Source organism: Dysidea avara, chromosome 7, assembly GCF_963678975.1.
Source record: "Dysidea avara chromosome 7, odDysAvar1.4, whole genome shotgun sequence".
Lineage (NCBI taxonomy): Eukaryota > Metazoa > Porifera > Demospongiae > Dictyoceratida > Dysideidae > Dysidea > Dysidea avara.
In genome coordinates this window covers 3,346,385-3,358,026 of record NC_089278.1, presented here as the reverse complement: position 1 = coordinate 3,358,026, position 11,642 = coordinate 3,346,385, and the positions used below count along the sequence as shown (strand labels likewise).

Sequence of the window (11,642 nt, the reverse complement as noted above, 5' to 3'; positions counted from 1 at the left end):
TATATGCTATAAGGATAATTGATATGTTTGAGAAAGTTCAGCGTCGTATATATCACAAAATTAATACCCCAATTAGCTATATAATCTAAACACTACCAAGAATGTATCCGGAATCTACTTTGTCACCAATCAATTTTACAAGAGGACATGATTTCAAACTTTCTAAACCCAGACTCAAGCTACGTAAGATCAAAGTTTTTCACCAATTGTATAATTAATCAGTGGAATTCTTTACCCTGTCATGTGGTTAATGACTTTAAGAACAAATTGGATACCTTTTGGGAAGAAATTGCTTATTAACTTAACATTGTATTTTTCATTGTCCATTAAACAAATAATAAATACCGGTAGATTACTAAAACTATTATGTAATATTTGTTATACATTTCTCAGCATCAATACACACTCCTTCTTTACCAACAGGAGTGCATAACCTTGTGACCAATCCATCATTATCCAGTTGGTAATGCTACAATAATGAATTGTTAAATATTTTATTAATGACACTCTTCACTAACCTCAACAAACTTCTCTAAATTTTCAAAATACTGTTCGCCATCGACAGAAACCAAATTATCCTTTACCATTACACGATAGTGCTGTACCTTTCCCTCAAAGCTAACACAACAATAACCATAATATAGCAATTACGCTTGAAAAACACTAGCAAATTCCTTATCACTGCCGATCACTCTCTCTCTAAAATATTTCATACAAATTTATTTTGTTTCCATAGAGACCATGCACTATGTACACTCTAAACCACTTTACAGATTCACAATGGTGACTGACTAATACAAAAATAAATTCTACAAAGGTCCCCACCTTACACTTAATGCATAACATCCTGGTAAATTTTCACTCTCTCTGATTAGGAAAGTGCCATCTCTTGTAACATCCAGTCTCTTTTCTGCTTCCTCTCGAGTCAACTTCCCATGGAAACAGCTGTAGCCAGTCAAACACAATGACAGCAATTTTGATTACTAAAAGCACGCACAATAATGTCTTCTGTTGTTTGATCACTTGTCTTGAATGCCACAGATGAGCCACGTCGGCAGCAAAGCTCAAGTTGAAAATCAATATGGTCAGTGATCCAATCCTACCAATGATACATGAAAGTACAGATGGGCCAATATCAATGGTAGGGCTAGGGGATAGTATGAATATATTGGAATATCGGGATAGCATCGTAATTGTGTATCGCCTATCGTTTGAAAAATTACTATTGGACAGTAATTAAAATGTAAAAATATGCAAATATTCATGCAATACACTTGGAAAAATAATATTTGGGAACAAAAATCAGTCTAAAAAGGCTGTTTAGTCTCTTAGTCAAAAATGTATCCATAAGTACATCCTTCCTTGCATATCTCTGTGAAGGTATTCACTATCGTTATACTATCATCTATCAGGAACAGTGTCTTAATATGAAACTTTTAAACTAGGTTTCTAGTTGGTCAGGAAACCATACAATTGCATTCCAAATCTTCAATTTTTGCTTAAATTGCATGGACGTGTTTCAAATTTACAGGTGCAATCAGAAAATCTTTCAAAATGTGGTAAAATAAACTGTTTTTAAACACTTCTAATGGAACCAATATTTCAGTGTAAAACAATCTAATATATTCACATATATGGCTTCGTATACCTTGGCCCTCTGTGCTTAACAATATAAACTAATGACCTGCATCAGCTTTTGGATATGAGCATCCCTTGCTTGTCTAAGCAGATCCGTATAGTTACTATTGAGTACTTTTATGGTTTCCCCCAAAACATTTCTATTGTCAGGTTCTTTGAATGTAATATGATTTGTAATTTTTTAATGGCACCATATCTAATATGAAATAGTATGAATCAAGTAAATACTGTACCAAGTTTGGTGCTTTTGTCAAAAAGTGAACGATTTTTTCACTTAGCAGCTATTAGAAAAACAAATGCTGACACAATGGCAATTTCTGCTATATGTGTGCATGCATGTATGCGTGTAAAATACAAATAGCTTACAATTCACAGATTCGAATCTGGACTTCAAATCTATTCCAGTCTGTGCCTGTATTATGTATATTAAGGAATAAAGCTGGCTACAATTGGTAGTAACTTAACAATAATCACACCAACACATGTCAACAAGGAACTAAACCAGAAATCTATTCAGGAAGTTCATTTATCATAAGATACTGCATATTATAACTGGAAAAATGTATTGACTTAGTCAAACTATACTTTATGAGTGCATGTAGAATTTTTGAGTAAACATCATTGGTGCTGGCCATTGGCAATATGTGCTATCGGTTAATAAAATTAATCAACATAGGTGCTAAAAGCTTATGATGCTTTATTAATTTTAGATTTCATTTAAAAATCCTATATTGCAAATAAATAAGTGGGTTACCAGTACTCTGCAAGACACTACATTCATCTCATAAGTGTAATATAATTCTACTATAGTATTACACACTTTACAGTGGCGGATCCAGAATTTGGAAGGAGGGGGTGTACCAGAATAGTGATATGAGCAGGGGGCCTGGGGGTGCAGCCCCCCCATCCCAGAAGCTCCATGCAGGCATTTAAGGTGGCGCTAAAGTAATAACGCGCATTCTTGACAACAATCTGCTGTGTCTCAACATGGTCTCAATTTAAGACATATTGAAAGCTAGTACTTAATTTTGCATACAAATAAACTATGCATACAGGAATCTATCATTCGTAGAGAGTATAAAGCGTAGAACTGCTCTCAAACCAAGAAATCGGTGGTACTTAGTGGACCACAGAAGACGCGTTATCTCTCAATAACCTCAAGTTTTAGCTCCAATACTTCACATGATGAAAGCATACTATTACAAGAATCATCCTACGTATCAATAAGTGGAAGCGATTTACAAGTCGAAATATATGGCGTTTAAAAGCAGATGATAGCCTTGTTTCACCGTTCGCACCAAGCGAAGAAGCCATAGAATGGACATATGATATACCGATACGTAGAATTATTCAGACACTATTGCTTACCATTCATACGAGGTTTCGAGGCTGTTCAACCCGTGTCTACAGAGAAAAGATAATGTTTGTAACAGGCTGTAAGGTGAGTCGAAACAAATAATAATTATTAGTAGCGCTTGTTTTCACGTTGTCAAGGTTGTCAATTTGTTGTAAAGGTGAGTTACATTCCACCTGAAATGTGTAACAGCAGCTGCTTGTTGTTTTTGCTAACAACTCACCTGTTATTCGTGGCTGTTTTTACGCTTGGTAAGTTTATTATGGTTCTGCGCCGAATTAGCCCCGCCTGATTTACCACAAATTGCGTAGTATATGATATGTTACGTCATATGTATTTGCTATGGCTTCTTGTGCGCGTCATTGCTTTATCGCCACCTTAATAAAATACTGAAATTATTGCTACATGATATGTGCACAGATATCTATGATTTTATGCGTTGACATGAGTTGTAGGATCAGTGACAGTGGTGAATTCCATGAGCATTGAATAAAGTAATGAATTGTGTTATGTAAAGGCCTGTATAAAACTTTCATTAGCAGCATGGGCATACTTTGCCTAATGGAAAATGGATATACTTGAATGATTTCAGTTTTTGTTACAAGCAATGACCTATTAGAGTATCTTGATCTTGTAAGAAACAATTATTTGATGGAGGGTGAGGGAGAGATGAAAGAAAGTCACCTACCCTGTAAACCCTCTGAACTGATCTGTCTTTGGTTGAACACTATCAAGCTATTTATATTTAGAATGTAAAAGCATTGTAATATGTGTTATAGGATTAAAAAGTTAGGGGATGGGATGCACTCGCTCCTTGTGCTATTGCAATACCCTTCCATGAGTACATGTGAGTGTGTGTGTGTGTGTATGTGTGTGTGTGCAAGTGTGTGTGTGTGTGTTTGCAGGTATGTGCGTGTGTGTTGCGTGTGTGCATGCATGCATGTGACCATTTATAGAAAAGCCCAGCAGTAGAAATCTCATCAGTACCAAATTTGTCATGCACTGGTAAGGATACTCATGAAGATAATTGCCACAAATACTGCTATTCCAAGTGCAGTACAAACTTTCTTGATGATAAGAGCAATGGTAGCTTCATTTGATTCCACACCAGGGTAGAAGGAGAATAGCGCCATGTAGATGAAGTAGGATAGGAGCAGTAATCGCACTGTTACAGCTGCAGACGACAAATGCAGACTCTGAGAAAATGAATATGACATCTTACTGGAGTTAGTTTCGCTAGCCACTCCCATTATCGTAAATAAAGCATCTACCATCATCCCCAGCACCAGACCGAGCTTTAAAGGAGAGTATGACTTATCTGAATTGTATATCAGTACTGCATTCATGCAGAGCAATACCGCAATGATTGTCATTCCTAGTCGGATACCTGGAGGAACATTGCCCATGCGCTGATCATGCCAGACAGGAACATGACTCAACGACACTACCATCCCATAGCACGAAAAGATTGTGCTCACCACAATGGTAGCACCTTGTATCAACCAACAGTAGTGAAGAGAACATCGGTACTTGTCCATTTCTTTATAGGCGCATATACTGAAATTAATTATATAGTGCGCCTATTTCAAATAGCGCTTATAATAGACAAATTTCATAATAAGGCTTTATAACGTATAATACCCCTAGCAACCTGAATTTTGCATAATATGTAGGTGAAAATATCTAAAGTAACTTCTCCAAATTTTAAAAGGATAGCATAAATCATGGTGTCATAAGATAGCGATGACATCTTAAAGTTTGTAGTTTTCCTATACATATCCATGTGAGGGGGCAACAGTTGCCCCTTCTGGGAAATTACTTAATTGAGAGGTTTCAATGTATGCAAAAACCAAAAATTCAAACAAATTATATCACATAATTCGTAGGTGTGAATGTCAACAATAATATCTCCAAGTTTAGGTCATAAGATATGACATTTTTGGATCCCATGATTTATGTGATTGCTCAGAAAGGGCAACTGTTGCCCCTCTCATTGACAATGTATGGGAAAATTACAACTTCAACTTCCAGTCATGCATGTGTGTGTGTGCGTGCGTGCGTGCGTGCGTACGTGTGTGTGTGTGGTGGCCCACACACATGCATGCATGCATGCACACACACACACACACAACGCTACACTATACTGTACTTATGCACACACACAAATAATAAAGTCGATCAGATCACACCTGGACTTGTGCAGTAAGTGCATAATGCGCTACTAGTAAAAATCAAGTAGATATGTAGTATGATGGTAATCCAAATAATATTATCATTCCACTGGTTTATTTGCTGTGAAGAAATTATATAACCTATACTGACATGTATATTGTTGGAGGGCAAGTAGAGCTAGCTTCTAGTCCCTGCATATAGCTACCTTGCAGCAATATTGTGAATTTCATTATTGCTAGTATTTATATTGAGATTATGGTAGCGCAGAAATGCAATTTTGGCTAAATTTTGAAACAATGGCATCGATGATATTAGTTAGCAGATGCCATGGTAGATTGATGTTTAAACATGAAATTAAGGTGAACAGATGCTGAATCGATTAAGTGTAACCATACTTGTACAGTAACTTAATAGTAGCTATCAGCCTGATTAAATTGCATATACAATCGACAAAATACCCTCCACTTTTTGAAATTTGGAATACTCTAATAGGGCAGTCATGTACTTAGATTAAAGATTCCAATGAGAGTAAAACTTCAGTAAAAATTATTACCAAATTCAGTTTCAGAAAGTTTTGGGGCATGCCCCCATACCCCAAGCATGGTGCTTCACACAGTCAAAATTGTATATATGCCCCTGACAAAACCATATAAACAAGATGTAAAAGTATGATACGTAAACTGAATAGATTTTTGATTTGTTGGCATCCATGTGTCGGTGTGATTATTAGCTATTGGGTTGAAATTATAGCCAGCTTTATTCCTTAATTTACATACTACAGGTACAGACTGGAATAAATTTGAAGTCCATATTTGAACCTGTGAATTGTAAGCTGAACATGCATGAGCATGCATTGCAGTGCATGAGCATTTGACACAATGTCTGTGTTGAAGGCCACATAGTCACCCTGTATGACTTCACATTTTAGTTTTATTGTTAATTTCTAGGCCCCTTTATATATGGCCATTTGTTTGTACTTTCATTTATCATTGGTGGGACTGAATCACTGGCCATATTGTTTTTCAACCTTAGCTTCACTGCTGATGTGGTTCATCTGTGTTTGCATGAGCATTCAAGACAAACCGTCAAGCAACAGAAGACACCACTGTGTGTACTTTTAATAATCATAATTGCTGTTATTGTGTTTGACTGCTTACAGCTGGTTCCATGGGAAGTCAACTAGAGAGGAAGCAGAAAAGAGACTGGATGTTACAAGAGATGGCACTTTCCTAATCAGAGAGAGTGATAGTTTACGATGTTATGTGTTAAGTGTAAGGTGGGAACCTTTGTAGAATTTGGTGTATTATTAAAATTCAAAATTTAAATAACAGAATTGCTAAGTGTGTTTTTCAAGTGTTCCATATGATAGCAAAAATTTTATATACATTGCTATGATGTGGTTATTATTGTTGTATTAGCTTTGAGGGAAAGGTGCTGCACTATCGTATAATAGTAAAGGATAATTTGGTTTCTCTTGATGGGGAACAGTATTTTGAAAATTTAGAGAAATTTGTGGAGGTTAGTGAAGAGTGTCGAGTCATTATTAAAACATTTAGCAATTCAATATTGTAGCATTACCAGCTGGATAGTGATGGATTGGTCACAAGATTATGCACTCCTGTTGGTAAAGAAGGAATACATGAAGTGTGTATTGATGCTGAGAAATGTATAGTTACTTGAACAAATATTGCAGGGTGTGATAGTTTTAGTAATCTGTGCTCTTATATAGCCAACTGGGCTATCAGACGGAAAGAAATATCTCTTGGTGACCTAATTGGTAAAGGAGAATTTGGAGGTACACGTAATATTGGTCATATTAGCTTGCATTCTTCATTTTGAGTTATAGAAGTGTTCCAAGGAGGAAACAAGAAAATGAAAGTGGCAGTCAAGTCACTTAATGACCACTCATATGACTTGCAAGATTTTTTGGCAGGTGCACCAGTAGTGACATTAGTATCGATGTGTTACTTTGTTCAATATTACAATGTTGTATATAGCAAACTGAAACATCATAATTTGGTTTCAATAATTGGAATAAGTGTTTCTCCTGTCTACATAATCATGGAGTATATGGCTAAGGTTTGTGTATATTGCTACTATTGTGTGATTGAGCATGCTGTATAGGGATCTATGGTGGACTACTTGAGATCAAATGGCAGAACCGTCTCTAAACAGAACCAACTAGATTTTGCAAAGTAAGCATGTTGACAACTCAAGTGTAACGTGTCATTTCAATAGCCAGTTCAAGAATGGAATCCATATACAATTTTGTAGGGATGTCTGCAATGGTATGAAGTATTTAGAAGAAATGAATATTATACATCGGTAAGTGTAACTGTCTATAATGTGTAATAAAATGATGTGTGAACTGTGTTTTATCAATAGACTTTGAAAATCAAAAAACCACCATACCGGCACAGGTCTAGTTTTTTTTATTATTACATATTTCAAAATACCACCAATAAAGCTAATATGGGACCATGTGTGCTTTTAGTGGATCCATAAAAACGGTTAAATACACTGCATGTACTAAGTTAAAGATTAACTATGTGGATATGTTTTTGAAAATGCAAGGCTAAACTTCTTTTAATATGACGATCCAAGGGGGAGGTTTTTAGATCCAAGGGGTAAATGTGCAAACAAGTTTACAACAATGAAAACATGCTTTTTTCCCCATGTGGGAGTAACACATGTTTGTCTTTGATCAGGATCTGTTATGTATAGTGCATTTTGAATACCTCATCTCTCCCCAAATAATCAGCATCAAAAGCATTAAATTTATACATACTTTTTACATTCTTTTGACCACTGATCCAAGCAATGAGTAGTTTCTGTCATTGTAGTGCTGAAATTGCTCTTGTATGAGGCTATTAGCCCAGGACATCACTATGCAAACACTGGGAAAGTACATACTTCATTCATTAAACAATACTAAGTGTAACACTTTCAGTTTTATTGTAGGCATTTAGCTGCTAGAAATGTATTGATATCAGATGATGACATTGCCAAGATTTCAGACCTACTCTTATGGCTGTGAACCTTACCCACACTTGGTTAGTGTGTGTGTGGGGGCAGCATAGCCAAGTGGTTAGGGAGTCCACCTGGTAATCGAAAGGTTCCAGGTTTGATTCCCAGCTGGGCCACCTTGGTGTTGTTGTTGTTTCCTTGAACAAGAAACTTTACTCACATTACTCCAGTCTATCCAGCTGTTAAAATGGGGACCTGGTGGCCTGATGCCAACTGGGGAAGCAGCCCACCCAGCTGTAACATCAATGGGTACCTGGTGTAAACTGGGGAAGCAAATGCTTAACTGTTCATGTCTCATATAGGACTTTGGGTGCCCACACCCTCACCTGTGAGACATAGTACAGCCTCCCATGGGTATAGGCATAGGCTATTATGCTCCAAAAATTGAGCATTATGCTTTCGAGCAGTGCTAAAAAAATCACCTATTATGCTTTTGAGAATTGCCCCGATGATTATTCCCAAAACTATGCTACCATAATTGGCTAATAATGTGCTGTATCAGACCATTTTCATTGATGTTTATTCTTTAGCTGGTTGCTGTATTAGAGTATTTCATTTCAATGTGACTGCTTTATTAGAGTAAATAATCTTTAGTTACTGTTCTATTAGAGTTTCTGACTGCTTTATTAGAGTATCTCGATCTTTTTTTAACGGAATTTTACAATCTGCAGATTTTCCTACTGTTAAAGCTTTATAGCTAATCACCTCAAAATGCTAGCATAATTCCTGATTCTCACACATACCTATTATGCCCGAAATTATGCCGGCATAATCGCCGCATCCCTATACCCGTGGGCCACTAGTCCTGCCCCAGGAGGGCATGCCCTCGCTGACTCATAGCACCTGAGTAGCGCACAGGTACCCCAGTGCTGGCCACTGGGAAGCGTGACCGCGTATAGCAGCAGCTGAAGGCTTTTGCTTTGCTTTTGTGTGTGTGTGTGTGTGTGTGTGTGTGTGTGTGTGTGTGTGTGTGTGTGTGTGTGTGTGTGTGTTTTTGTGTGTGTGTGTGTGTGTGTGTGTGTGTGTGTGTGTGTGTGTGTGTGTGTGTGTGTGTGTGTGTGTGTGTGTGGGTGGGTGCGTGCGTGCGTGCGTGCGTGCGTGCGTGCGTGCGTGCGTGCGTGCGTGCGTGCGTGCGTGCGTGCGTGCGTGCGTGCGTGCGTGCGTGCGTGCGTGCGTGCGTGCGTGCGTGCGTGCGTGCGTGCGTGCGTGCGTGCGTGCGTGCGTGCGTGCGTGCGTGCGTGCGTGCGTGCGCAGTGTGTGTGTGTGTGCGTGCGTGCGTGCGCAGTGTGTGTGTGCGTGCGTGCGTGCGCAGTGTGTTATGGTAACAAAGATAAAACCATTCAAGTACATATCTGGAAAACTGTATAAGACTTAATCTGACAGACTATTGTTTCTCGTAGCCTCAGGCCTGTTGATCATGCAGGTAATGCAACGTGTAGAGAAAAATTATCGAATGGACTCTCCTGATTCTATCTACCGTATCATGCATAGAAGAAGCCTGATAGTCGACCAACATTTGCCGAGGTCTCCAAACATCTGGAATTAATATCTGCTTAAATTGTGATACGTTAAAGGCACAGAACAAACTGCTAATCAGTGAATTTATATTTTTGTATGTTTGCGCATATGTCTTGTGTTTCCACATGTTTGTCTCTTGTGTCTGATTTTTATGTAATGCCAAGTTTCAGATACATAACAGTGGTAGATCCAGGGGGGGGGGGGGCACGTGCCCCCCATCTCTTCCTTCATCCCTTTCAGAAAAAATTGCATACAAGATCGAGATACTCTAATAGAGCAGTCACAGTGTTCATGAGGCAGTGTAGCTTAACTATGAAGCTATATGAATAAGGATCTTTATATACTTTATAGTAAATACATTTTGTAAAGGGCAACCATTATTGCTGTGACCCCCCTTTTTTTTTGCTCTTCAACTTTTCAGCAAAGTGCACCCCCCAGCTTTCCAAACTCTGGATCCGCCCCTGCATAATGGGTTACAAAGGATCTGGTTTTTTAGTGTAAAGTGCATGATTAACCTTAGCTGGCCTCTGCTAGTAGCTATCATTGAAAACCTGAAAGAAATTAACCATTTAGAGATAGACAAAGACTCAGGAAATCATCAATTCTAATTGACCAGCCATCTAATTACTGCTGTATAACTGAATCACTAAAATTATTCATCTAACAGAGTCAGAAACACAACTACTGCTAAGTGTTTCCTAATTATAAAACTGTAGCAATGCCATGCAGCTATATATGCGAGAGGTGTATATATATATTCTATAGTCTGTTGCATACATCTCTCTCTCTCTCTCTGAGCTGAATCCAGCCCCAAATTGATTGAGTTTTATTCTGAGTATACTTGTGAAAGCTGACTACTTACAGTATTGTAAAGAACCTGCTAGTTTTTTAATGCTTGCATTTTTGATAGTTAAAAGTACTACATGTAATGTATGCAATGGCACATGTTATGTAATCAAAACATGGTTAGTGATAAATCTTTCTCCATAGCATTTTGTGCTATACATACCTAAGAAATAATGACAAAAGTGTTGACAGTTGCTGAATGCCAAATTATATGTGACCCATGCATTGTTGATAACACCTCAAATGCAGGTACTTGCTCAATTTATGTATTTGTGACCTTCTCTTGGGAGGTTAGCTCATCAACCAGCTGCAGTGTACAATTGTGCATGCCTTAGGGGCCACCTGCAATGGGATCCCCACCTTGTGGAGGAGCCATACTTCTGATAAAAATACTAAACTTTATGCCAGGCTAAGATCAGCTAATAAAACTCACGAAAATATGCACCATTTATTACGAATTATCCTGAAACTAAAGTGAACTAAAGTCAATCTAGCTATGAAATTGTCACCCCACCTTCATGCGTACTAAGTGCTTCTAAAATATTTATCAGGCTGCTATTGTTTAAGACATTCAGAGCCTTTTAAACAGCTTTAAAGACTTCACAGCCATCTGCAAAGGCCGGAATGGTAAAAATCAACAGTGAGATATTACTAAGAGGTGTAGTATCTGCTGCTTCAAGAATGCAGCAACTATTAAACAAGAGGAACTGGCTCTCCCTAACCACCAACAACTTGCCTGTTTGTGCCCCTCCCCTTGCCAGGCCCTGGATCCACCCCTGACCTGTGTAGTTGATATCATGTGCGGAAATAAACCAGCCTATTATATAGCCTGGAAGATTGATTATTCTAATAGATCTGTCAGAAAGTTACTTAGTGTATAGCTACTGAGTTTCCACACAAGGAGGGGGAAATAAGCGCTACATTAAACTGTGACTAAGTATATTAGCTGTAGTTATAGTATATGACATCATATTATTTTAAGCATTTACTCAGTTGAGCATAATGCATGACTACTCTTATTACAATCCTTACACTATATAACCAAACAACTATATATAACAAGGATACTAAAATTTAAACAAAGTAT

General features: G+C 37.8%; 1 protein-coding gene and 1 long non-coding RNA gene across 5 annotated transcripts; one reads left to right on the top strand and one right to left on the bottom strand.

Moving 5' to 3' along the window:
* Window positions 1-264: 264 nt before the first annotated feature.
* On the bottom strand, window positions 265-4,540 carry LOC136262074 (tyrosine-protein kinase CSK-like). Of its 4 annotated transcripts, XM_066056216.1 has the most exons (7): window positions 4,215-4,540; window positions 4,008-4,166; window positions 2,005-2,050; window positions 998-1,099; window positions 826-945; window positions 519-618; window positions 266-469 (listed from the first exon to the last, which is right to left on the bottom strand). In XM_066056216.1, exons 1-7 carry the CDS (start codon window positions 4,528-4,530, stop codon window positions 365-367), a joined length of 948 nt encoding a protein of 315 aa, XP_065912288.1. In that variant the 5' UTR covers window positions 4,531-4,540; the 3' UTR covers window positions 266-364. The 4 variants fall into 4 exon arrangements, with proteins under 4 accessions (XP_065912287.1, XP_065912288.1, XP_065912290.1 ...); XM_066056215.1 differs by having other exon boundaries at window positions 265-469; window positions 4,008-4,540; XM_066056218.1 differs by lacking the exons at window positions 4,008-4,166; window positions 4,215-4,540 and adding an exon at window positions 3,007-3,996 and having other exon boundaries at window positions 273-469.
* A 1,516-nt stretch (window positions 4,541-6,056) lies between these two features.
* Window positions 6,057-7,337, top strand: LOC136259660 (uncharacterized). The gene is made up of 8 exons (XR_010703316.1): window positions 6,057-6,271; window positions 6,324-6,440; window positions 6,583-6,682; window positions 6,737-6,808; window positions 6,858-6,959; window positions 7,011-7,097; window positions 7,162-7,243; window positions 7,289-7,337. It is a non-coding gene; the product is annotated as an uncharacterized lncRNA (long non-coding RNA).
* The last annotated feature ends 4,305 nt before the right edge of the window (window positions 7,338-11,642 follow it).